Source organism: Sturnira hondurensis, unplaced genomic scaffold (genome assembly GCF_014824575.4).
Source record: "Sturnira hondurensis isolate 20B ecotype Veracruz unplaced genomic scaffold, ASM1482457v3 Scaffold0002840, whole genome shotgun sequence".
Taxonomy (NCBI): domain Eukaryota; kingdom Metazoa; phylum Chordata; class Mammalia; order Chiroptera; family Phyllostomidae; genus Sturnira; species Sturnira hondurensis.
Genome location: NW_028075471.1, coordinates 20,323,309 through 20,349,182, shown reverse-complemented (window position 1 = coordinate 20,349,182; position 25,874 = coordinate 20,323,309). Strand labels below are relative to the sequence as shown.

The following is a 25,874-nucleotide window of genomic DNA, read 5'->3' as shown; positions in this document are numbered from 1 at the left end:
CCCGAATACATTTTAAATTTGTGTGTAGTCGTTTATCTATCATTCTTCTCCTTCGGTGTTTCTGGTTTATTTTAATATTTAGACTATAAAAACATTCATCGCCTTCCCAGTACGTACTCTGTTTCTTTTTCAGATTTCAAGGTTTGACCCATCTGGATTTTATTTTAATGTCAAGGAGTGAGGGTGGGGGCCGAGGCAACAGACTTCTATTTTTCCAGAGGGCGGGCCAGCTGTCCCAACGCAAATCAACTGAAAACCTTCTCAGCTGGAAGCAGCGGCGGTACCAGCACATTTCAGGCTCCGGCGTCTGCCCCGCTGCGCCGTCCTGGGATCCCCGCCGCCAGGTCTCTGCAGCCTGCGGCTCTGCCGGAGTCAAACCATTAGGTCCGCCCCCAGCGACCCCGCCGAGGACCGGCCCCTGACTGCCCACCCGGGACCCCTTGCCAATTAGTTCTCTCGACCCGGAGGTCCAGGAGCGGATGCGAATTCCCTGAGAGTAATTTAAATATAAGGCGAGTCCTCTGAACCATTTGCATAGAGGCGGGGCTTCTTGCCGAGCGACCAGGACACCCAATCTCCTGGGACCTCCACCAAAGCCCTTATTTGCATGGGGCGGGGCCTGCCTCCGGGCGTGAAGCCCCGGGCTACTTCCCCTACCCCTTTCCTCGCGCCTTCTTTCTGCCTTCCTTCCACCTTCCTTTGGGCCCTGCTGCCTTCCGCCTGCCTTCTGCCGGCGCCGCCCGAGGCTTAGGCACGATGCTCCCCCGAAGGCGGCGGGCACGGGTCGAGGACACCAGCAACTTCTCCTCCGAAGTGCACTTCCCTGGCGTCGCCATCTACCTGGCGGAACCGCGCATGGGCCGCAGCCGCCGGGCCTTCCTCACCCGCCTGGCGCGGTCCAAGGGCTTCCACGTGCTGGACGCCTACAGGTGCGTTGTCGTGCGGCAGCTCGCGGCCCGGCAGCGAGGGCCGCCAGAAGGGGCTGGCAGGTCTCTCGGAGAAGGTGAAGACTGAACGGTGTGCACCAGACAGAGCAAAGGCCTGTAGGAGGAGTGAGGCAGGGAGGAGGGCGGGCCCACTGGGCAAGGGCTCCAGGCTTCACTCTCTCTTCCTCCTGCCCAGCTCCGCAGTGACACATGTGGTGATGGAGCAGACTTCAGCGGAGGAGGCCATCTGCTGGCAGGAGAGAAGGGCAGCCCTGGCCCCAGGCTGTGCCCGCCCAGCGCTGCTGGACATCAGCTGGTTCACAGAGAGCATGGCAGCTGGGCAGCCAGTCCCTGTGGAGAGCCGGCACTGCCTGGAGGTGAGCTAGGCAGAGGAGGAGCATAGGGCCACAGAGGAAGGCCTGCTGTAGGGGGCAGCTCCGCTGAGACAGGTAGCAGGCAGCAGGGTCCAGAGGAGGCTGGCAGACAGGTCTCCACCCCTACGGCCAGGCCGCCCACTACCTGTTCTCACTGTTGCTGCATACTTCCTTGGGTCCACTTGTTCTTAGTGTCTTTAGTTAGGCCTGTCTTGTTCACCCAGCACATGACTGTGACCCCTAAGTGCAATGACCCAAGGGCCAGCAGGAGACCTCTTCCTCTCCCCATGGATCCTGGGTGAGCCAAACAGGGGAGGCAGGCAAGGGCTCCTGGCCTGGCCTATGAGCCATGAGGCCTCAGTGTCCCTGTCTGAGGGGGGCATGGCAGTGGGGCACATGTGGCATGTGCCTCTGCAGGAAAAGTGCCCCATGAGGGTGGCAGGTAGTGTCACTACCACCCCTCTGGCCTGAAGGATCATCGTCAGTTTGCTCTGTAGGGCAGTGCTGCCTTTGGCCCAGGCCTCTGGTAGTGCTGTCCCATCAGAGTCGGCTCCTTCTGTCCTGTGTGCTGGAGAGCGCCAGGTGACTGCCCAGGAGAGGCGAGGCTTCAGGAGCTGCCAGCCCTGCACCTCAAAGTGGTCTGTTAATTGCCTATCCCTAGGAGGCTGTGCCTAGGAAGAGGCTGCCCAGCCCAGTGAGGATGCCACCCTATGCCTGCCAGCGCCCCACACCCCTCACACACCACAATACCAGCCTCTGGGTGAGCCATGGTCCCGCCTGCTCCTGTGAGCACTCCCCTCCTCGCCTTGTTGTGTCCCACCCTTGGGCAGGTGGGTTGGGGCTGGAGGGATGGGTGAGGCTCCCACCAGTCCTGCTGTCACGACTCACAATGGCTCCTCCCTGCAGAAGGCTCTGGAGGTGTTGGCAGAAGCAGCGGGCTTCGAGGGCAAGGAGGGCTGCCTCCTTGCCTTCTGCAGAGCAGCCTCTGTGCTCAAGGCGCTGCCCTGCCAGGTCACAGCCCTGAGCCAGCTGCAGGGATTGCCCCACTTTGGAGAACATTCCCGCAGGGTCGTCCAGGTAGGTGCTCCCCACCCTCAGCAAGGCAGACTTGTGAACCCGAGTGGGTGTCCAGGAGCCGGGGCCCAGTGACTGCAGGTGGGTCTGGTTCAGCTTGGCCGGGGAGGAGATCGCAGGATCCCAGGAGGGCACAAGCCTCCCTGCACCCAGACACCACATGTAAGTTAGGGCTGCACCACTTGCTCCGGTGGGGCTGAGAGGACTCCCGCTGTAGGACGGTAGCTGGCCCTGCTGGCATCCTCCCAGACTGTCTGGGATGTGGCAAGAAGCCAAGCTGGGCACAAGTTTTAAGTGCAGAGTATTTGAGGAAAGTTGGGGTTTTGTCCATGTCACTGGGACAGGACATCATAACAAATGAGACTTTTGAATTCAGTTATGCATTTAAAGGAAGTTGCATTGAATTCATCACCTATGTTTTTTTAATTTTATTTTTATTAATATATTTTGATTATGCTATTACAGTTGTCTTATTCCCCTTCACCCTGCACACCCCCTGCCACCCACATTCCCCCCTTTAGTTCATGTCCATGGGTCATACATATAAGTTCTTTGGCTTCTACATTTCCTATACTATTCTTAACCTCCTCCTGTCTATTTTCTACCTACCATTTATGCTACTTATTCTCTGTACCTTTTGCCCCTCTCTCCCCCTCCCATTCCCCTCTTGATAATGCTCCATGTGATCTCCATTTCTGTGGTTCTGTTCCTGTTCTAGTTGTTTGCTTAGTTTTCTTTTGTTTTTGTTTTTGTTTTAGATGTGGTTGTTAATAACAGCAAGTTTACTGTCATTTTACTTTACACATTTTTTAATCTTTTTTCCTAGATAAGTCCCTTTAACATTTCATATAATAAGGGCTTGGTGATGATGAACTCCTTTAACTTCACTTCATCTGAGAAGCACTTTATCTGCCCTTCCATTCTAAATGAAAGCTTTGCTGGATAGAGTCACCTTGGATGTAGGTCCTTGCCTTTCATGACTTGGAATACTTCTTTCCAGCCCCTTCTTGCCTATAAGGTTTCTTTTGAGAAATCAGCTGACAGTCTTGTGGGAACTCCTTTATAGGTAACTGCCTTCTTTTCTCTTGCTTTTAAAATTCTCTCCTTATCTTTATCTCCTTATCTTGGCTAATGTAATTATTTTTTTTAATTTTTTTTTATTTAACTCTTGTTCAAGTACAGTTTTCTTTCTTGTATTCCCAGCCCTGCCCTCCCCTAGTGCTCCCCACCTCCCTCCCATCTCTGCCCCCCACCTTAGTTATTGTCCATGTGTCCTTTATACTTGTTCATGTGAGCACTTCCCCTTTTACCCTGTGATTCTCTCCCCTCTCCCCGCTGGACCCTGTCAACACGTTCTGTGTTTCAGTGTCTTTGGTTACATTTGGCTTGCTTGTTTGTTTTGTTGTTTAGATTCCTGTTAAAGGTGATATCATATTGTATTTGTCTTTCACTGCCTGGCTTGGCTAATGTAATTATGATGTGCCTTGGTGTGTTCCTTCTTGGGTCCAACTTCTTTGGGACTCTCTGAGCTTCTTGGATTTCCTGGAAGTCTATTTCCTTTGCCAGATTGGGGAAGTTCTCCTTCATTATTTGTTGAAATAAGTTTTCAATTTGTTGCTCTTCCTCTTCTCCTGGTACCCCTATAATTTGGATGTTGGAACATTTAAAGATGTCCTGGAGGTTCCTAAGCCTCTCCTCATTTTTTTGAATTCTTGTTTCTTCATTCTTTTCTGGTTGAATATTTCTTTCTTCCTTCTGGTTTACACCATTTATTAGAGTCCCAGTTTCCTTCCCTGTATATTGGTTCCCTGTATATTTTCCTTTATTTCACTTAGCATTGCCTTTTTTCATCTAATTTGTGATCAAATTCAACCAATCCTGTGAGCATCCTGATTACCAGTGTTTTGAACTGTGCATCTGATAGGTTGGCTATCTCTTCATAGCTTAGTTGTATTTTTTCTAGAGCTTTGATCTGTTCTTTCCTTTGGGCCACTCTTTTTTTTGTCTTGACGCACCTGTTATGTATGAAGGGCGGAGCCTTAGGTGTTCACCAGGGCAGGCAACCCAGGTCTCTGTGTTGTGACGCTGTCTGTGGGAAAGAGGTCGAGAGGGAACAGTGGTGCTTTCTTCTCTCTCTGCTGGATTTCAGTCACTTCCCCCACTTCCCACAAGCAAAGTGGGCCCTTCTGGTGCTGATTCCCAGGTGGGTGGGTTTGTGTAGGTTCTAACACCCTGTGGGTCTCTCCAGTGAACTCTCCTGTGAGGCTGGGAATTTTCTCCTGCTGCAGCCTCAACCCACACAGGTGTTTTCAATCAGTGGTTTGAGGCTTTATTTCCCTGTTGGGACACTGGGTTGTGAGGTCTGTCTTGTTCCCCAGGTGTTCCTCCCAGTTTATCCGCATGTGAATGTGGGACCACAGGCTCCACCAGCCTCCACCACCACTTTGCCGAGAGTCCTCTCCACCTGGCTGTCTGTCTCCACCCCTCTTATAGGTCTGGATGAGTGTTTCTTCTTTAACTCCTTAGTTGTTGGACTTCCATACAGCTTGATTTTCTGTTGGTTCTGTTTATTTTATTTTAATCGTTGTTTAAGTACCGTTTTCTTTTACTTCCATCCCAGCCCACCCCCTCAGCCCTCCCTACCTCCCTCCCATTTCCACCCCCTTCCTAGTTTTTGTCCATGTGTCCTTTCTACTTGTTCCTGTAAACCCTTCCCCTTTTCTCCTGAAATTCCCTCCCCTCTTCCCTCTGGTCACTGTCAGCCTGTTCTGTATTTCAGTGTCTGGTGGTTTTTGTTTTTAAATTGTTGTCCTTCTTTTGGTTGTGTGAGGAGGCAGTGTGTCTACCTACGCCTCCCATCTTGGCCGGAAGTCCGTCACCTCTGTTTTGAAAAGGAAGTGTTTACATATACTGGGACTTACCTGAGAGATGAGGCCAGAAGCTTTGGGGGACAATCTCCATTTTCAAGTCCCTCCCTTCAGAGCCCCCCGCTGAGGGTGGGGTCAGTGGGTCCTTGGCCCCATCCCTGCTCTGCTCTGTGGTCAGGCTGGGCTTTGGTTTGTCTTGGCCACAGGAGCTGCTGGACCACGGAATGTGTGAGGAGGTGGAGAGAGTCCGGCTCTCAGAAAGGTACCAGAGCATGAAGGTATGCACAGGGCAGACCCCAGCGGGGCTCACAGCCCCTCATCGCTCTCCAAAAGGAACTGCCTGGGGTCAGGCAGTCTCAGGAAGTCTGATATGTGTGAGGCAGCCAAGCAGACCATGAGGAGAAATTTGTTTTGAGCACAAGAGTGTTCTAGATCACTCAGCTCTACTTGTCCTTGTTGATGGAATAGTCTGCAGTGCTACCTATTCTGTCACCTTAAGCAGAGCGCCTGGCAAATGTGCCCCAGGGACAACTGAGTTCTGGCTGCTTGCGGTGCACTGTTCTGTCCTCCTGACCTCATGTTCTGATGTCTCCGGGTCATTGCACCCGCATCCACAGCACGTCCCTCCTCTGCCCTCTTACCTCGGGTCTGATGCAGAGCTGCCTGTGCCCCAGTACCCTGTCCTGCAGCTGTGACACCTTGCTTTTGTGCTGGAGGTCGTCGGATGGGTGACCTGTGGGGCCGTGGGGCCTCCCTGGGGGTTTGCCAGGTGTTGTGAGGATGGGGGGAGTCAAGGACAGGAGGAGCCATGTATGAAAGATGGAGGGGCTCAGGTAGGTGGCAAATGGGGTGTGGGGGCAACTGAGGAGCTGGGGAGTGGGGAAGCATGGACAGAGGACAGGGCCATCTGCCTCCTCCTCCTGGGCACCCCATGTCCCGGGAGGCATTCAAACCTGTAGGGAAGTATGTTAACAATTACTTACTTTTATAAACAATGCCATTGGCTTATTCTCTGCACTTTTTCTGGGAGGACTCTGTTGGTGACAGTGACCCAGCCCATGCTGTTGGCTAAGGGGATGAAGGGGGGTCCACACAGCCCGGGGGGCAGTCTGTAGCAGGTCTGGTCTGTAGGAAGCAGGGCTTGGGCACCTCCTCTGCTGCCACTGCCCCCACCAGTCTGGCCTGGCCCCCAAAGGTGCTCCTACCACACTTTACTGCCTCCACCAGGGAGGGCTGTGGGAGACAGAAAGTCACCCTGGGAGAGGTCGGCTCCAGGAGGGCCACCACCTCCCCCACCCCGCTCAGGTGTCTGTGGACCGACCGATGGCTGGGCAGTGAGGCAAGCTGTGGGGGAGTCGCCCAGGCCTGCATTCCCTCCAGCCTGTCGTGTTTGCATGTGTGAAGGACAGGACATGTGGTCAGATCACTGCTGGAGGCAGAAGCTGCACACATGCTGGGGGAAACCATTCCTAGGGAGCCGGGGCCTGACCAGGCTATGCCCACCCTCCCAGCAGCTGTTCACCCAGATCTTCGGGGTCGGAGTACGAACTGCTGACCGTTGGTACCGGGAAGGGCTACGGACATTGGATGACGTCCGGGGGCAGGTGCAGAGACTGACTGAGCAGCAGAAAGCAGGTGACCCTCAAGGAGGCTTCGCCTCAGGCCCCCCAGAGCACTTGAGTCTGTGCTTTTCCCATACCCAGTGCTGAGGCTGCCTCTGTGGGCATTGGGGCAGAGTGACCCAGTGGGAGGTGGCATCTATGGAGGGCTTTCTGGGGCCCCACCAGCTGCAGTCAGGACCCATGGTGGACAGTGATGGTCACAGCCACTAATGTGACATCAGGACCTCCTGGCTAGACTCGGACTGGACCAGGCCTGGGCCTCTTACTCCTGAATAGCATGTGCTCAGTGTTCTGGCCTGCCGGCCAATGGTGCAGGGACCTGTGCAGTAGGAAGGACAGTACCTTTAGAGCTGGTTAGGCCTGGGTTTGAGTCCCACCTCCCTGTTGTTCTCTGTGAAGGGTGGGAGGCTGCAAGCACCTCTGGGAGCCAGCGTTCACTGTGGCTGCCAGCAGCTGCCACCGCCCACTCGAAGCCCTCCTGCTATGGGTGGAGGGGCAGCAATTCCTGACAGGTAGCCATGCACTCAGGCTGAAGTGGTGCTTGTCCCCCAGCAGTGGCGCTGGTTCCTCATGTCCTCTGTCGGCTCCTGGCCCCACTGCATTGCTGGGAGGACGAGGCATTGGCGGGCTCTGGCTCAGCAGTCTCAGGACTTCCGTGGGGGCAGCTGGCCTTAGGGCACAGGGACCTCTGTTGTCTCTTTCAATCCTTTCAGCAGGAGGACTGATGTTTAAGAGGGAGGAGGGGATAGTGGAGAGAAATGGTGGGCAGGTTGGTCGGGAGGTCCGTGTTGCCTGCAGGACTCCAGCACCACTGGGACCTGAGCATGCCGGTGCAGCGGCCTGACGCAGAGGCCCTCCAGCAGGTGGTGGAGACAGCCGTGGTGCAGGCCCTTCCTGGGGCCACCGTCACGCTGGCTGGTGGCTTCCGGAGGTAAGGGGCCTGAGGTTGGCTCTGGCTCAGCTCCAAGGTGGGCTGCTGAGGTGGGCCTCCCTGCTCTGAAGGGCCTGGGCCAGCCTGAAATTCAGACCTGCCTCTCAGGGGGAAGTTGCAGGGCCACGACGTGGACTTGCTCATCACCCACCCCCAGGAGGGCCAGGAGGTAGGGCTGCTGCTCAGAGTGATATGTTCCTTGAAGCAACAGGTGAGGGCTGCCCCTCCTGAGGGTGCTGCTGGGTCCTGCCCTCCCAGGGCTTGGAGAGTGCCCATCATGCCCCGCCCCCCACCCACCCCACAGGGCCTTGTCCTGTACCAGCAGCACCAGCTCAGCCGCAGCAGAGACCCCACCCATCTGACCCAGAGGAGTCACACCATGGACACCTTTGAGCGGAGTTTCTGCATTTTCCGCCTGCCAAGACCCCCAGGGGCTGCCTGGAAGGCTGTGCGCGTGGACCTGGTGGTGGCTCCCATCAGCCAGTTCCCCTTTGCCCTGCTGGGCTGGACTGGTTCCAAGGTAGGCAGTGAGCTGCTGGGGCCATCCAAGCCCAGGCTGCAGCCCTGCTGACTCCTTGCTTTCCCTAGCATTTTGAGCGGGAGCTTCGCCAATTCAGCCGAAAGGAGAGGGGGCTTTGGCTGAACAGCCATGGGCTGTTTGACCCCAAGCAGGTGTGTTGCCAGGGCAGGAGGTGGGGGAGCCTGGAACCCACAGACAGGGCCCTGAGGGGTACCCCACCCTAGGAGGGCTTTCCTCACCTTTCTCAGGGAACCCGCCATGGCTGAAGGGTCCCAGACATCAAGGCTCACCCTCTCATTGCAGAAGACACTTTTTCGTGCAGCTGCAGAGGAAGACATCTTCAGGCACCTGGGCCTTGCTTACCTTCCCCCAGAGCAGAGAAACGCCTGAGCCCCTCTGCCAGCCCTGTGACACTCTGGGAAAGGGGGCTGCTCAGCCAGCCAGGCCCACGGATGCCCCAAGCCACTGACCGTCTGCAGGCTGAAGACACTGCCCCAGCCCTCACCCTCCTGGGTGGAGCCCCCCATGTTAGCCCCACTCCCTCACACACAGCCCACCAGGACACAATGAGGTGAGCACACTGAGCAAACCAGGCTGTCTTCTGAAAGTGCTGCTGGGTGGGGCTGGCTGGTCTGCCCCATACCTGTTGGTGAGCTGGGGAGTCATTCAGGACTTGGGTAGAGGTTGCTCTGAGTCTGCAGAGCCGCAGAGGGGCACTGCCCCTCAGGCAGTCCATGACCTGGGGTGCCTTTCCACTCATTTGGATCTTCTTTAGTTTTGTTGATGTTTTACAGTTTTTAGAATGTAAGTTTTGCATCTCTGTTAAATTTATTCCCATTTTATTCTTTTGATGTTACTTAAGTGGAATTTTGTTCATTTTATCTTCTGATTGTTCATTGGTGATGTGTAGGTATACAGTTGATTTTTGTATTGTGGAAGCTTGGTGTACGTTGTATTAAATATAATCACCTCTTGGTGGACTTCATGTGACTCTGCACATAGGGCTGTGTCCGGGTGGGCAGCGTGCAGGAGGAGGCACGATTCGTGCTCAGGCCCAAGTCTCGAGGTAGTGGCTGACCCCTTGCTGGCCTCCTGGTAGGGGAGGGTGTGGTCACTGGGGCAGTAGGATGGGAGGAGGGCGCATCTGTGACTTGGTTTCCTCACAACCCCTGTCCCTGTGGCCCGTGTGCCCCAAAAGTGAATGCAGAAGCCCTGGGCCTAGCCCCAGCCTTGGTCTGCCTATGTGCTAAGGTGGGCACGCACCTGACAGCCAGCCCCTCTGATGCTGGAGGCCTCTCAGGGGCACAAATCTTGGATTACTTTTGCTTTCTAAAGATGGCTTCAGCTGGAAGGGGCGAGCCTGGCTTGGGTGAAGGCAGGTTGGGTGGGAGAATGGGGCAGATGTTGATGAGACCTTGACAAAGGGACCCAAGAGCAGAGAAGGGACCCCTGCTCCCCTCTGGCCCAGGAAGCCAGGCCTCCAGCTCCCTGGTTGTCCTGGCAACATTCTGCCCGCCTTGGCCTCAGCCCTTTGCTCACACTGCTGCCTGCTGCCCTCCTGCAAGGCCACATGTCTCCCCAGGGCTGCAGCCCCCGGCTGGTCCCCTAGCCCAACTGGACTAGAGAGATGCTGTTGCAGCCCTTCTGAGCCCAGCTGCTGGCCACTGGCTCCTGCAGGGCTCCTCCCGTGGGTAGAGCTGGGGCACAGGGCCACCACATGCAGGGCCAGGGGAGGGTCACACTCCTGAGGGAGCCCCTGTCCTGATATGTAGCTCCCACTCGGGTGAGCAGAGCCACAGGAGTCACATGTGTGAAACACACACATGCCCATTCACACAGAGGCAGATACAGGTGCACAGACACATGTGCATACAAGCATCCCTTGATTCCAGGTGTCTCCTCACGGACATGCAGGCTTCTCCCTGGCTGAGTGATGAGGAGAAAGCTGACATTTTTGCATTGGGCCCCCTGGGAGGAGGGGTTGATGGGGCTGGAGTCCCACACTTGGGGAGCCTTTCCCTGATGAGCCTTCTCTACTAGCATCCACCTCTCGGGCTCATCGAGACCAGGACGTCTGCCCTTCCTGCCCAGCCTTGCCTGGCAACACCCCAGCCTGGGCTCAACTGGGGACTAGTGGCTGTGACTATTTTAAGTCGCTCTCTCAGCCCATCCTCCCCGAAAGGCTTTGCTACTGGCCACCTGCTGCCGCCTGTTGGGCCTGGGCCTGGAATGCCCATTGGCAGTTGGCCAGGGTGGGGGCTGGGGTGGACTGTTATAAGGTAGTGGCACAGAGCAGGCAGCTGTCCTCGTCCGGAACCTGCCACGGTCCCCGCCACCGCAGCCATGTCCACTCACCGCCTTGTGATGGTCCGGCATGGTGAGAGCACCTGGAACCAGGAGAACCGTTTCTGCGGCTGGTTCGATGCAGAGCTGAGTGAGAAGGGGGCCCAGGAGGCCCAGAGGGGGGCCCAGGCCATCAAGGAAGCCAAGATGGAGTTCGACATCTGCTACACATCAGTGCTGAAGCGGGCCATCCGCACCCTCTGGACCATCCTGGATGGCACGGACCAGATGTGGCTGCCTGTGGTGCGTACCTGGCGTCTCAACGAGCGGCACTATGGGGGTCTCACGGGCCTCAACAAGGCAGAGACAGCCGCCAAGCATGGAGAGGAGCAGGTGAAGATCTGGAGGCGCTCTTTTGACATCCCGCCACCCCCCATGGATGAGAAGCACCCCTACTACAGCACCATCAGCAAGGTGGGCAGCTTGGGGAGCCAGAGGGAAGGACTGGGGGCAGGGGCCGCTGGAAAGGGGGGTAGGGGGCTGTCTTGGATGTGACCTACAGATGCCCCCAGGAGCGTCGGTATGCCGGCCTGAAGCCCGGTGAGCTGCCTACCTGCGAGAGCCTCAAGGACACCATCGCCCGGGCCCTGCCCTTCTGGAACGAGGAGATTGCCCCCCAGATCAAGGCTGGCAAGAGAGTGCTCATCGCAGCCCACGGGAACAGCCTGCGTGGCATTGTCAAGCACCTGGAAGGTGAGGTCACCCCAGGAGGGCTGTGGGGGCAGACGGGCAGGGCAACGTGAGCCGTGGGGCCTGTCCTGCTCATCTCAAGTGCCCACCACCTGGCTGAGGTGGCATAGCCAATGCCAGTGCTGAGGTTGGATTTTCAAACAATTCAACTGGGAGGGTTGGACAAACTGAGACACAGTTTGTAGAATCTGGGTTTCATTTCCATGTGTCCTGAGACACTATGGAGTTTCCTTATGAAGACTAAGGTGAAAACACTGGCCACCTCTGACCCTGGGCCAGGCCCTGCACAGGGCCTAAGGCATGGGTCTGGCCCAGCTTCCTGGAGGCGAGCCCTGGGCAAGGGGGTGGGGGATGCTGGGAGTGGTGCCTTGCCAAGTTACCCAGTCAGGACGGCTGGCTCCCAGTCTTGCTTTGCTGTGTATCCCTGGTCAAGTCACATCACTTTCAGGACTTCAACCACCCTAAGGCAACTCGTGGCTCCCCTGGCTGCTGGAAGGGGGCCCAGAGCAGAGCCCTACCCACAGTTTCACCCCTCCAGGCAGAGGGAAGACCACTCTAAAGGATGCAGGGTGGAATGGTAGCCTGGAGACCCTGGCCTGTAGCTAGGCAGGGACAGGATGTGGGCTCCAGGGCTTTCAGGCAGCAGGAGAGTCTGTAAGCACCTGAGTGGCCTTCAAGCTTGTGGGGTCAGGGAGAGCGGAAGGCAGAGGCCCTAAACCTCCTGCCCCTGCAGGTTGATGGGCAGCTGGCCAGAGCAGACAGGCAGGCCCCCTGAGGACTGGCCAGCCCATCCGCCCCAGAATGCCAGGTCCACACAGACACCTTATAGCAGGTGCTGGACCCAGGGGGTGGGCAGGCCATGTTCCATGCCCCCTTCCTGGGGTTTCTACAGCCTACATGCTTCTCAGCACACTGTGAATATGCCTCAGGGCTTCCACTGCCCAGGGAACTCGGGGAAATATCAAAGGGTGAGCTATTCCAGGCTGGGGATTGCAGGAGGCTGGTGGGTCAAGTTTCCTCAGAAAACAGTGCTTTCCACTTGGCAGAGCCTCCTGGCCACCCTGCTGTCCCTCACTCACCCCACTTCTTGAGTACCCCTATTCCTCTGCTCAGGGTGCCCCAGCTAAGCACCCCTCAGAACCAAATGGTTAGCACCCTGCCTAAGCCCAGACATTCTCCATCTGGCCAGAGGTCACACTGGGCCCAGGCCTGGGCCCATGGCACAGCAACCCTCAGTTTGGGTGGCTATTTCTGTTACCCGAGGCCTCGGCTCTGCCTTGACCTTCTGCAGGCACAGTTCTCGGCCTGGCTGCTGGGGAGGGAGGGCTGAGCCTGGCTGAGCAGCCATGGCTTGGAAATGTCACAGAGCCTGCTGAACCAAGAGCAGCTGCTGCCTGGTGGCTGGGCCAGGAGGGGCTGAGGGCCTGTGGTTTCTCTGGTGCAGGGATGTCTGACCAGGCCATCATGGAGCTAAACCTGCCCACGGGGATCCCCATCGTCTACGAGCTGGACCAGGCCCTGAAGCCCACCAAGCCCATGCGGTTCCTGGGTGATGAGGAGACCGTCCGCCAGGCAATGGCAGCCGTGGCTGCTCAGGGCAAGGCCAAGTGACGAGTGGGATCTGGCAATAAAGGCCCTTCCCCCCACCTGAGTTCAGTGTGGCCCGCATGCCCATGGCCTCCCACCCTTGGCTATCAGGTGACTCCTGACAAGTCCCTATAGTGACCCCCCAAACCGAAGACCAGGTGCCTGGGATCACCCAGGTTGAGTCCCAGTGACCAAGCTGTCCCCACAGTGAATAAGCGCAGTAGTCAGGAACCCACTGCCTTTTGATGGGTTGTCCTCGGCTACCCCTACAGGAAGTAGCACCCTGAGCCCTTGGCCCCTCCCAGGGAACTAAGTGCAGGAGGCTCATGTCACTCACATCTGAATCTTTATGCCTCTTTCAGGTCACTGCAGCTGGTCAGGCCAGGGTGGTGCGTACTTGTGTGCGTGCATGCATGCACACACACACCCTACCCCAACCCGCCACCCCTGCCAGACACTGGGAAGGGCTTGTTCCCCATGGGTCTGTGAGGCTACAAGAGGGCGTATCAGAGCTGGGGCCCGTGTGGGGCAATTCTGACCCGACATGGTGGTGGGCCGGGACCTGAGAAAGGCAGCAGGCCAGAGTGCTTCTACACCCAGACAGGCCCTGTTGTCCATGTCCTGCCACACACGGCCCACAGCCCATGCAGAGCAATAGAGCAGCCGGAGCACCAAGCAGGGCCTAGGAAGACCAGGTCCTGCAGCCTGACCCTGACTTTGCTCCCAGACTGCTGAGTCGACAGTCCCTAGGTTCGACAGTGGTGGCTTCGAGGAACAGGAAAAAGGCAGGTGCCCCGCCAGCTGGGGCTTCAGGAAGCGTGTGTGGGGTGCCCAGGTTTTTGCTGCCTCTGAGGCCTGTTCCTGGAAGAGTGTTGTGTGCAGCCATCACGCTGCCTCCTCCAGCCACGAGGCCCCATGGGCATAGGGGAGGCAGGCTTTCACTCAATGAGCTCCACGTAGTTGGCAGGAAACATGCCAAAGTGGCCGTCGGGCCCGTAGCCGCGCCACCAGCCTTCATCAATCACCTCGATGCCCGTGATGAGGTTCTCAGGGTCAAAGGAGATCTCGGTCTCATCAGCTGTAAGGAGGGTGAGCCCAGACACTGCACTAGGGGCTCAGGGGTCCTGGTAGACCCAGCACCAGCCCCCAGCCCAGCCTGTCCCAAAGCTGCTCCAGTGGCCTTTCCCCCAACACACCTTCCTGCAGGGTCTGGCTCTGGGCTTGCTCTCCAGCAAAAGGCTGGAGACAGTACTTCCTTCCCTATGTCAGCCTGTGCCCTGAGGCCACCACCCAGAGCTGCCTCTGTGCTCCCACCTCCAGGCTCTACAACTAGGCTGGCAACTGGGATCAACACTGTGGTCAGCAAGGACCCCTTTCTCATCCTCCCGTCCTTCTGACACCCCCTGGGGCAGCCCCGCCAGGACCCCGAGAACCAGCTCCTGTCCTAGGCTCTGTGGTCTCGGAGGCACATTACCTGCTTGGTAGTCATACAGGGCCCGGGCACAGAGCCCCTTCCCACTGGGCCCCGAGTAGCGGCCCACGTGCACAGAGCCGGCGTCTGGCTGCTGCATCTGGCATGGATAGATAGGAAAGAAGTCGGGTCCTGGTTACCTTGGCCAGCCCGGCAGGGCTCCCGTCAAGCGGCAGGGAGGGCATGGCATGTGGGGGTGAGGGTGCTCCCCACCCACCCTTCCCACACAACGGCGCTTGCCACACGTCTTGTTGCACAAGCAGCTCCAGACAACCCGCAGGGAGTGAACCTCACAGGGGAGGCCCAGGAGGCTGTGTGAGGGCACAGGCCCTCATAGCTCTGCCCTGCTGCAAGGAACTTACCATCGGGGGCTCCTCGTAGAGAGTCTCCTGCTCTGGAGGCTCCTCATACACAGCCTCCTCTTCTGCCTGCACTGGGCCAGCAGGGGCGCTGGGCACTGGCTCCTCATGGAGGCCTGTACAGGAGGATGCCGTTGGCTCTGGCCCTGGGGAGGGGAGAGGACACCACCACCACCACCCCGCCTCCCCCACCCTGGCCCCCACAGAGCAGCAGAGAGTCTTGCCTGCCCTGGGCCTTGAGGTGGCGTGAGTTGACTCCCTGCCAAGGGGGCTCTCTGGCTGGGTGAGCTGCTTCTGCAGGAAGGGGCTCCTCAGTTTGCCTGCAAACCGACAATGATAGGGCATCTCACAGCAGGAGACAGAAGACCAAGGAGCCCCTGACTTCTCTGTGCCCTGCCCAGAGGGTGGGCGTGTGCTAGGGCAGTGGCTGCACACGGGGAGGTGTGGGGATAGCATGCACACCCCTCACGCTCTCAGCAGCCCCTCTGGGGCACATGCAGTATGAGAGAGCTGGCCTGGAGGACTAGTCCTATGTCCTTTCAGGGCCAGAGAGGTGAATGATGGTGGCCCCAGGACCCAGGTGACAGCCCAGTGCAAGCTGGACAGGGCTACGGGGTCTCCAGTCCTTCCCTCCAGATCTCTACAGGACAAGGTCAGGGGCAGGAGGGAACACCTGGGTCCCTTCCCACAAGCTGGTCGCAGGTGTACAGGCTCTCCTGGCTCACTTGTCTCTATCACCACCTTGTGACTCCCAGGGGGCACAGAGAGCATCTCACCTGGCTGGGGGCTAGAAGTGGCTGTGGTAGACAAGGCTCTCTCCTTCTGCTTGAAAATCTCCCGTGGGTGAGCTGACTGCTGAGTAGGCTCCTGGGGATCACACACAGACCCCACATGGGCGGGAACCCAGAAGCCTGCAGCCTGCCTGGCCCCATAGCAGTGGGGGCTCACAGGCTTCCCAGGACTGGGCTGAGGGCCACGCTGGGAATTTCTGCCCTTCATGGCCCTCTCTAAGGCCACCTCTGATGTACCCAGGTCCCCACCTGCCCCAGCTGCTTCAGGACCCCAGGCACCTCCTCAGGCCACGGCAGCTCCCCCGGGTGCCACCACGCCATGCCACGTGCCACAGGCCCTCTGGGTCTCACCTGCTCCTCTCTGCTCCTAGAAACCACTTCCTGGTGCTCATACTTCCTGCTGGGAAGGCAGAGGGCACAGCTGAGCCTCTACCTGCTGAACCCCTGACCCCCGAGGGCAGCCCCACCTCCCTGCTGGCGCACCTCTGGCCTTGTTCCTGGTAGCGCTGCTCCCGGCGGGCGGCCTCCCGCAGCTCCCGCTCCCGCAGCTCCTGCTCAAGCTGTTGCCGCTCCTGCTCTGCCCGGCGCTTCTCCGCAGCCCTCCGCTCCTCCTCCTCCACCTGCAGGGAGTGCGCTCAGCCCCCACCCAGTACAGCGGTGGCTTGAGTGACACTCCTGGCCTCTCTCTCTGGGGTGCTCGGCTGTGCATGGCACCAACCAGAGCATGGCTCTCAGAGCTCATGAGAAAGCAGAGACAGCGAGGAAAACACTCACTGCTCACCTGGTGCAAGCCGGCCTCCCCCCACACACCCATGATGCCGGCGGGCCCACTGTACTGACCTCCGCTTTGGCCCAGAAGCTGTCTTTGCCGACCCTCTTGATCTCAGACACGGCATTGGTCTTCTGGTACACAGAGCCCTGTGGGGACAGGGGACGCAGTGCTGGGCCAACAGCAGGAGCTATGGGGACAGCGCCTGGTGGGTGCAGTGTCCCTCAGCCCTGTCACCTGACAGAGGCTGACAGCAAAACAGACACTGCTGAGCAGGTGGGTCTCTGGTTGCACCAGGCCCTGTGGGTAGAGCCCAGGAAGGTGTGAGGCTGACCTCTGGCCAGGGGCCATTGCTACAAGGCTGGTCCACCAGCCGCACAGCAGACCACCACACAGCACCTACCACATCCCCATGGACACCTACTTTGTGTCAGTGGATTCAGCTCCCCACCCAGCACCAGGCCTGCATGTGTCTGCCCACACCATGGGGCCTGCCCTGCCCGCTACTTGAAGTTCTTCCACGGGGGCCACCACCCAGGGTCATGGAGGACTCGCTGGTGCCATGACCTTGAGGGTGTATGAGCTATTCCTGCAGGGAGCCCCTAACCACACACAGCCAGCACCAGAGGCTCCAGGACAGTCTGTCAAATCAGAAGTAGGGGTCGAGGGCTGCTCCTGATGCCAACTGCATGTGGCTCCGGCTCCCGTCAGCCGTGAGTTGCCATCTGTGCCTCAATCTGGCTCTGGGGCTTGAAGCCAGGCAGGGGAGCCAGCCCACAGGGAAGCACGGGCCGAGGTAGGGGAGCAGGGGGAGCAGGCAGCTGGTTTGGACCCTGGGAAGTGCCCTGGCCCCCAGGACAAGCAGCACTCACCACTGGAGCCTGGGGGCCTGTGTCCTGGAAGCGGCCGCTCTCTCTGTGGAAGGTGTAGTTGGCACCTGAGGCCCTGGCCACCTTCTGCATGATGCACTCGGGCTCTACATCTTCCTCGGCCCTCGCATTGATGGTCACGTGGGCCCCCTGCAGCGAGAGCTACGTGTCAGGGAAGGCACTGCAGCTCCAGGCGGGGACAGGCCACACACCCGGTCTGTGGAGGCTCAGGAGATCCTTCAGGGAACCATGCAAATGCGCCTGCCTGTGCCAGCCTGTGTGTGGGGCTGTTGCAGCCCATGGCACATTCTGTGGCCCAGCCCTTCACCAGATGGCTCAGGTGCTAGAGGGTTTCTTTCTAATCAATGACCATTAAACTTGACAGACACCTGGGAACAAGCGTGTTTTCTATGGGAGCCTGGTCTGCTAAGCCAGGCCTGTGGCCACACACACTGTCGCTCAGCACCCAGTCAGCCTGGGACCCTCCCTTTAGCTCTTAAATGGAGAAACTGAGGCAGATCTGAAGAAGTGTTGGCAGAATGAGAAATTGAAGTTCTGAGTCTCCCTGCCAGTGACCTAGAATGCAGTCACCTGACACGTGATGACAAATGCCCTGGAAACCACACAAGGCTCCCTTTATGGCTGACACACAGACACAGGCAGAAAGGAACGCGTCAGATGAGACCTGCTACTCAGGGCATGGCACCCCCCACCCTCAAATCCCAAGGACACTGCTGAGTGTGCGCAGCATGTGGGAGGCCGGCCCCACCCAGGAGCAGCTGCACCCGGGGCCCTGGCAGCCCTTCATCCTGCCCCCAACCCCCACCCCCGGGGCCACACCCAGGCAAGAGCAGCACAGCAGCATCAGTCACACCCAGGGCCCAGACAAAGCACAGGGTGTGCACCCACTCCTGATGCTGGCTGCAGGCCCCACTCCCTCACTCGGGCACTCGGCCCAGGGAACTGCGAGGCCCTATAGGTGCGGCTCTCACCTTCAGGAAGCCGGCCATGGTGCTGACGTGGTTGGCGCACACGCCCTTCCTCGCATCGTTCACGCCCTCCCCTGTCTGCAACACAACACACCCTGCATGACCCGCCACCCACTTCTCACAGTCACTGCCCTCCCGGGGGCTCACAGCTTCCCTGTGTCCCCAGAAGGAGAAATTAGCCACCGCAAAGCCCAGGACCAGGTGGCCCACCTCTGAGTCACGGAGGTGGTGGGGGCACCTGAGAAGCCCCTTGTCCCAAGCCCTGCCCCATTCCGCACTGGCAGAGTCCCTGGCCCTCCTCCCAGCCCTCTGCTCCCTCAGGGGATGAGCACACAGGTGTCCAGTGACCACTGGTACTTCACCTTGTGGGCGTAACTCTGGGCTCTGAGGGTAAATTCTGAGTGGCCAAGGTCCCAGGCACCTTTGGGCCACAATGAACTAACCTATCTGCTGCGAGCTGTCCTCAAGCCTCCCCGGAGAGGAGCCCTGGAGTCCCCAGGTGCACGTACCCAGTTGACGAGGACGAACTTGGGCAGGCCGGAGTTGGGGTCCTTCACCCTGCAGAACGCGTACATCACCTTCCCACTGTTGAGCTCCTCCACCATCTCCTCCAGGCCGCCCTCTGCAGCAGCCGTGGGGGTGTCAGAGGCGCCAGGCACCCCTGACCACCCAGCACCTCGTCCACCAGGACAGGGAGCTGCCTGCACCAGAAGGAGGCCCTGGGCCAGCCCACCCGCTGGTGGCTTTCACTCACACCAGTCTACACACCATCACTGTAAAATGGCAGTGTCATTTCCAGCACAGCCCAGGCACCCAGCTGTGAAAAGGAAGGCCCCTCTGCAACAAGGCTTCCGTGGCCTGGGCCCCCCCCAAGGACCCCTGCCCAGCTGCCTGCTCAGACTATGGGGCCCCTGGAGCACCGTGGGCAGATGGGAACGTCTTGCACAGGCTCAGCTGCCAGACTCTGAGGGAGGGAGCAGGGCACAGGAGGGGCTGCCAGGCCGCTGTCTCCTGACCCTGCCTGCACTGGGCCTTGCTGCCCTCATCAGCCTTTCAAATGGTCTATGCAGTCAGGGACTGAAGATGCTGAACTCTGCAACTGCTGCCTAAGGGCATTGCAGTGCACTTGAGACCACTGTGGTGGCAGTCCTTCTAGAAAGAGCACCATCGGGGAAGGCCCTCCAGAGTGGGGGCTCTCCACCAAGTCACCAAGACCATGTGGGTGGCGAGCAGTCACTGGGTGACCAGGTTATGCCTGGCTCAGGTCAGGTGAGCTGGCCCTGAGCACAGAGAGTTGGGGTGCCACAGACTATACCCCACCATTCTTAGGACCTTGGCTGGCTGGCCTGTGTTCCCTGCAGAGACCTCTGCCGCCCTGTACCCGAGCAGTGTTTTCAGGTCACTACATGCACTGATGGTGTGCACAGCTGCGTGTACTGGGTCCACAGGGGTGTGGGCAGCAGGAGGGTATGCCTGCCCCGCCTCTTCTACCAGCCCAGGACTGTAAGTGGGGAGCGTCCCACGCTCCTCTCAGCTCTCCCAGCTACAATGCCGGGCAGCACTACCTTGCACCTCCAGCCAAGGACACCAAGGAGGACTTACTTTCACTTGGAAACACCTGCAACCCCCCATTCTGCTTGTTCCATGTTCCAAGAAAGCCTCGTTGCTGACACTGACTGAAGCCCCCTCCTCCCACTGTGACGGTCCAACTGCCACCTGAGCCGGAGCCATGACAGTTATGCTCTCTCCCCGCAGAGCCTGCTCGGCTCCTCACTCGGCTGTACTCACCCCCAGTGCCAGCCACACGGATGTCATTGCTGTTGCCTTCGTAGGTGAAGAGAGCCCTGCAATAGACAGGCGGGGCCTGAAGCCAGTGAGTGGTATCCTCTGCCCTCGCCCCAGGAGCTCAGCACGGAGCCACTGCGGGCCGACACAGGCCCCTATGACCTGCTGGGCTTGCTGAAGCGCGGCCTTCTCAGCTCGGATGCTGAAATGGCACTGGCCTGACTGACCACAGGGCCTGTGAGTGATAAACCTATGATGGGGCGGTGGGTGGGCACATGTACTTTGAGGAAAACTAAGCTGTACAGTTTCATGGCAACATTTTACACATTCATTTCTGAGACGCTCACCTGGCTACCAGGCATGTGAATTCGAGAAGACAAAGACACCCGCACATTCCTGAACCTGAAACACCTCAAGGAGAAGCAAGAAGGAGGAACCAGCGCCAGAGCCTGCAGCATTGGCAGGGCAGGTCTGTCTGGGTAGGGACTGCCCTGGCAAACACAGACCTTCCCAGGCTGTGCAGCACCACAAACCACGAGGGCCATCACCCAGTATGATGTTGGGTCTTCAGGGGCAGGCTCCTGGTGGGGTGAGATCTGAATCAACCAGAGCCTCACCTCTTTTCCTGCAAGACTAATTATTTGTGACACTTCTGGAACAGATTTGGGGTTAAAAACTGGTGTCCCAGAGACGTTTAGGAACTAGGGTAGATTTCATTAAACATGGACATAGCTAGGGAAGGGCACTCGACAAGAACAAGGGTTACTTTGGAGCACAGGCCTGCTGAGCCAGCCAGCCGGGGGCCCCAGGGTAAACAGTCTGACAGGAACCTAATCAGCTTCCACTTGGCTTCCTGATGGCCTTGCTGACACCACTGGGCAGAGTGGCCTGTGCCCTAGAAAGATGGAAAAAAAGGAGATCTGACCCTAGCCCAGGGGACCTGGTTGACAGGGAGGACAGGCTGCCAGGAAAGAACAAGTTTCCCAGGAGAGGAGAAACAATATGGAAGGCGAGAAATGGAGAAAGAAGACCTGGTAGGCAGTGGACCTTGGGGAGAACATTCTGGATGAGGTGGCTTCCCAGCAGTGTAGCCACCAGCACTGACTACAGCCCCAGGCCCTGGCTGACCACTGACTGGACAGCAAATCAAAGGGAAACCTGGTCTCACCGTCGCCTCCTCCCTGCTGCTCAGAGTCCTGGCTGCCCTCCTGCTGCAGGAAAGAAGCCCCTTCCTCCTGAAGACACAGAAGAGAGAGACACTGGACAAGCAGCAGGGACAAAAGGGCTGCTCAGCCCAGCTCTGTATGAAGGGTCCCAGAAGCCTGGCTCAGTAGCTCAGTTGGTTGGAGCGTTGTCCCCATTTGCCAGTTTTGGGTTTGGTCCTCAGTCCATGTTTTTCTCTTTCTCCCTACCCCCGCCTCTCAAATCAGTAAGCATGTCCTTGGGTGAGGACAAAAAAAAAAAAGAATCAACCAATGAATACATAAATAAGTGGAACAACAAATCAATGTTTCTCTCTTTCTCTAAGGAAAAAAAGAAAAAGAAAAAGAGAAGGGATCCAGCAGCTACTGAAAGCCAAGCTCCGTATCAGCCACCCACCTTCTGACCTCTTCCTCTTCTCCCGGGGCCATTCGAGGGTCCCACCCTCCCCAGAGGCTCCTTCCCATGACCCATTAACCCAGCCCTTTTCCATATCAACGTGAGAAAAATGGTGCTCTGGCTTGGGCACGACACACGTAGGGCACCAGCATTTCGTATGTCAGTCCTTCCTTCCAAATGCACATGCAAAGAATCTGCTGCTTGGGGGGGTGGAACACAGGGCCGAGTACACCCCCGCCAACGGGACATAGAAAGTACACACACATTGGCCTGGGTGCCAGGGCTGTGGGAGCTGGGCCCAGGCCATGCTCTAGGGAAGAAGGACCAGAGAGATCCAAGAGGAAGACCCCAGGCGCAGAGCTGATGTGGCTGCTCTCGTCCCACCTCGCTTCAGGACCCCATCCAAGATTGCCCACACTGCACCTACATCAGACACCACCTCTTGCTCTGATACCACCTTTCTTGTCCCCCTTGGTCAGTCCTTTACCTGAGCATCTACTATGCACCACAACCCTGCACCAGGGAAAGAGACAGGGGGACAGGAACCCCCCTGCCCCTTCTGGAAAAGAGAGAAAGGTGACACAAAACCAGCGGGGTGCTGGCCTGGGTCTGGGGAATATGCCTGCAGCCAGGGAGTGAGGCAGTGAAGAAGGCCTGCAAGAGGGCCACCTCGGCGCTGGGACCCGAGCTGTGGAGGGGCCCCTGGGACGAAAAGGAGGCATGCTCCAGCAGAGGAAGCAGCCAGAGCAAAGGCTCCGAGGAGGAACCAGCCTGCAGGTTTGAGGAAGAGAAAAAGGGCAGCAGTGTGGCAAATGGGGGCAGGGGCACAGGCGTGGAGGTGGGAGTGGCTGTCAGAGCCTGTCAGCCAGACGAGGAGCCTGGCCTTTATGGAAAGAGTGATGAGAAGTCACTGCAGCGTTACAGGTGAGGAAGTGATCATAGTGAGTGCGGACCTGCCACGTGGTATCTGTTGACGGGGCAGAGGCCGGGGGCCCATGCTGCTGAGGCTGGAGAGGTGGGTGCACTGACCAGGTGGGAGGAAAGAGGAGGCTTGTTGCCCTCCTGAGGGCAGAGAGACCATGGGGTGGTAGCAGGCAGCTCCTGGAAGCAGCCCAAGGCCAGGCTGAAACATGGGAGGCCTGAACGACATCTCCCCTGACCAGGGACAGTCCTGAGAAGATTGAGGACAGAGAGAGAGAGAGAGGCCTGGAGGGAAGGCTGGGCAGGACACCCAGGAATCTTCCAGGTTTGGTCAACTCTAATGGGGAGGGACTACAGAGCGGTGATGCTTCCAGGTTCTAGTCCAGTGGAAATGGGATGTGTGTAGAGATGCTGCTGGCGAGGTTTAGAACGTCATCAGAGGTTGGAAGGCTGCCAGAGAACAGAGGAGGGTGGGGGCGGACATCTGGACGCCCCCCTGAAAGAAATAACAGTACTAGGTGTGTGGGTGTACTTCCTGAGGACTGATCGAAAAGAAGAGATGGGGAGAGACTGCCAGTTACCAGACACCATTCCCTGATAGAAGAGATGCTTTCCGGACAGAGGCCGCACCACCTGGTTGTCCTGCATAGCATGGCCCAGTGCCACTCGGAGCCCCAATGGCAAGCCCCGGCAGGGCAGGAGCGTGCAGATCAGGCACTGCTGTTACCAAGGTCTTGCCCACAAGACCTGGGCTGAAGGCAGTGAAAGGCCCTGACTCCCTCAGTGTCACAATGGTACACGGGACAAAAGTCACTGTACTGGGCACCAGGGAAAGCAGAGGTGAGAAAGCAGCAGCACCTGACAAGTGGGGGCCAGTCCCAGGAGCGCAGTCACACTTGCCGGCTCTGCTCTCCTAAACCGGTCATCCAAGCCTTCCCTGCTCAGCATTTCTTACAACCGAGAGTGCTCGAAACCAGTCAATGAAAATGGCTCAAGCGAACCGGACAGTGACAGAGCATTCCCACCCACAGCCACCACTAGCTGCAGAACAGTGAACTGACCCTAAGCAGGACTGCCTGGGTCATGCCAGAGCCCTCGGACCAGGACTGCAGGGCCGTGAAGCCCCATTATCCTCCTGAGGGGCCCTAACCACGGCCACCTAGCACAGAACGCACGAGGAGGCGCACAGATGACGGCAGCCCGAGCCGTGAGACACTCATCTCCCTGAGGCTCCCGAAAGAAAGGGGCTCCCTTGGATGAAGGGAGGTTCTGAAATCCATACGCAGAGAGAACCCCCTAGTCTGACGCCTCTGGGAACAGGGGTGTTGTTCCTGCAGCCAGCCAGCCCGAAGGCCGCTCTGAGGCCCGTCCCGGGACGCAGCGTTTGCAACAAGCCGGGCGTGGCTTCCGCTTTCTCAGGGAGATTGCGAGGTCCCGGGCAGCAAAGCAGAACCTGGCGAAGCCACCAAGGGTAGCCAGGCACAGAGTCCCTCACAGAAGCGCAGATCGAGAGATGGAGCGGCCCTGGGGGCGGGGGGGGGGGCGGTCACGCGCGGCGGGGCAAGCTGCGACAAGGTTGGGACAGCACCTATCAGGACACGGCGCAGGTGTGGGGCACGCAGGTGAGTCCCGATCTGCCCGTGGCTGCGAGGGTCGCGCCCCTTGGCTTCCCCGCCCGGCCTCTGCCCGGCCCCTGCCCGCCCCAGCCTGCCTCGGCGCTCACCAGTCGGTCGGGGACTTCTCGGTGACCACGCGCAGGTACGCCTCCTGCAGCGCCGGTCCGTTCCGGCTCAGGTTTGCAGCCATGGCCCAGCCTAGCTCTCTAGCCGCCGCTTCCGGCCCGACCCGCCTCCACCGGCCGGAAGCGGACGCAGGTGGGCGGGGCTGCGACTCCCGGGTCTCGGGTGGGTGGGGCGCAGCGAGCGTGGTGACGCTCCTAGGGGACCCGGCAGAGGGACCCCGCGGAGAGATCTGGCAGGGCCGCTGTGGGGTGATGCTGCTCAGAGCGCGTGCGCGCCCTCTTCGGACTCGGGTCACAGTTTCCGCTCCTGCTGCAGAATCTGGGGTCCCGACAGTCTCCTGCGCGTGGGGCCCCCGGGTCTCTGCGTGGATCCTCAGCAAAAGTTGGAGGTGAATCAATGGGCCGCCGGGAGAGGGAAAGCTGCGCGACTCCACTCCACCACCAGCGAACTCGGCCCTGGGCATCCTCGCCTGGCACCCGGGAATTCAGTCTGAGTCCGAGGAGACAACCATTCAGACCGAAGCCATCCATGAGGAAGGATAGCTATTTATTATTATTTTGTATCTTTAGAGAGGGGAAGGGAGGGAGAAAGACAGGGAGAGAAACATCAATGTATGGAGCTGGCCCTCCACCCAAGCTGGGAATCTAACTGGCGACCCTTTGGTTCACAGCCCGTGCTCAGTCCACTGAGCCACACCTGCCAGGACTGATGGCTATTTATAGCAGAAGTGTCAATTACCAGGCAAACCATTTCTCAAAACCACCGGGATGACGTCTTTGTTCTGGCTGCAGGTGGTCCCATCACCACAGAGGTAGAGAAATGAAGTCATCACTTCTGCACTAAATGGGAAACTTGTTTTCGCTGCACAATAAGTGGAAGTCGCAGCGGCAGTCAGTGGGCGAGCGGAGTCCCCAGCCCCAACTGGGATGCAGGTCCTGCGGAGGGCGCTGCAGGGTCCGAATCTGGATCAGGGCGAACAGGAGGGCGTCCATTCCCAGTTCCCGGCCACCTAGCCGTTCACAAGGCCTCAGAGAGGCCAAAGATAAATAAGTAAAATCTTTAGAGGGGAAGGGAAGGAGAGAGGAAGAGAAATATCAATGTATGGTTGCCTCTCATACGTCCCCCGCTGGGAACTGGCCTGCAACCCAGGCAAATGCCCTGACTGGGAATTGAATCGTGAGCTTTTGGTTCGCAGGCCCGTGCTCAATCCACTGAGCTACACCAGCCAGTCCAAGTTTTGCGGATTCTTTATAGCTTTGTGATTTTATTAATAAAATCTCAATAGGGGGAAACCTGGGTGGGGACAAGGAGACCAGCAGACTGGCCAGGAAGGACTGGACAGTAGGCAAGGGAGCACTCCTGCCGCCACAGGGTGCTGCCTGCCCTGTCCTCCACGCCTGGAAGGACCAGCATGCATGACTAGACTGAATCCAGGCCCAGCCCTTAGGCAGCGCTGCCCGGAGGAAGCATGTGTTACAGTGACAAGAGGCACAGGAAGGAGTGGCTGGTGTGGCAGGACAGAAAAGGGGCCCACGCTGATCTTGAGGCTTCTTTGCCCCCCCCCCCCCGACTGGGTACCAGAAGCAGACCTCAGGACAGGTGCTATCCTGCAAGCACCTGTCACTCTGGCACTTAAGGAGACTGT

The 25,874-nt window shown here is 58.4% G+C and overlaps 3 protein-coding genes across 11 annotated transcripts; 2 read left to right on the top strand and 1 right to left on the bottom strand.

The window, feature by feature from the left end:
- Nucleotides 1–225: 225 nt before the first annotated feature.
- On the top strand, nt 226–9,294 carry POLM (DNA polymerase mu). Of its 5 annotated transcripts, none has more exons than XM_037040984.1 (11): nt 227–929; nt 1,123–1,303; nt 1,962–2,060; nt 2,207–2,377; nt 5,448–5,519; nt 6,753–6,876; nt 7,662–7,794; nt 7,903–8,005; nt 8,099–8,314; nt 8,383–8,466; nt 8,618–9,294. In XM_037040984.1, the coding sequence occupies exons 1-11, from the start codon at nt 757–759 to the stop codon at nt 8,702–8,704; spliced, it is 1,443 nt and encodes a 480-aa protein (XP_036896879.1). In that variant the 5' UTR covers nt 227–756; the 3' UTR covers nt 8,705–9,294. The 5 variants fall into 5 exon arrangements, with proteins under 5 accessions (XP_036896878.1, XP_036896879.1, XP_036896882.1 ...); XM_037040985.1 differs by having other exon boundaries at nt 228–929; nt 6,756–6,876; XM_037040983.1 differs by having other exon boundaries at nt 226–929; nt 6,756–6,876; nt 7,903–8,314.
- Nucleotides 9,295–10,237: 943 nt separating this feature from the next.
- Nucleotides 10,238–13,016, top strand: PGAM2 (phosphoglycerate mutase 2). Its single transcript, XM_037040994.1, has 3 exons — nt 10,238–11,071; nt 11,170–11,350; nt 12,792–13,016. Exons 1-3 carry the CDS (start codon nt 10,658–10,660, stop codon nt 12,956–12,958), a joined length of 762 nt encoding a protein of 253 aa, XP_036896889.1. The 5' UTR covers nt 10,238–10,657; the 3' UTR covers nt 12,959–13,016.
- Nucleotides 13,017–13,263: 247 nt separating this feature from the next.
- DBNL (drebrin like) lies at nt 13,264–24,358 on the bottom strand. Of its 5 annotated transcripts, none has more exons than XM_037040992.1 (13): nt 24,211–24,357; nt 19,971–20,026; nt 18,692–18,804; nt 18,186–18,260; nt 17,197–17,343; nt 16,396–16,473; nt 16,039–16,175; nt 15,907–15,955; nt 15,541–15,631; nt 14,989–15,084; nt 14,768–14,880; nt 14,409–14,505; nt 13,264–14,012 (listed from the first exon to the last, which is right to left on the bottom strand). In XM_037040992.1, the coding sequence occupies exons 1-13, from the start codon at nt 24,291–24,293 to the stop codon at nt 13,873–13,875; spliced, it is 1,275 nt and encodes a 424-aa protein (XP_036896887.1). In that variant the 5' UTR covers nt 24,294–24,357; the 3' UTR covers nt 13,264–13,872. The 5 variants fall into 5 exon arrangements, with proteins under 5 accessions (XP_036896887.1, XP_036896888.1, XP_036896885.1 ...); XM_037040993.1 differs by having other exon boundaries at nt 15,907–15,952; XM_037040990.1 differs by having other exon boundaries at nt 14,768–15,084; nt 16,039–16,169; nt 24,211–24,358.
- Nucleotides 24,359–25,874: the final 1,516 nt, after the last annotated feature.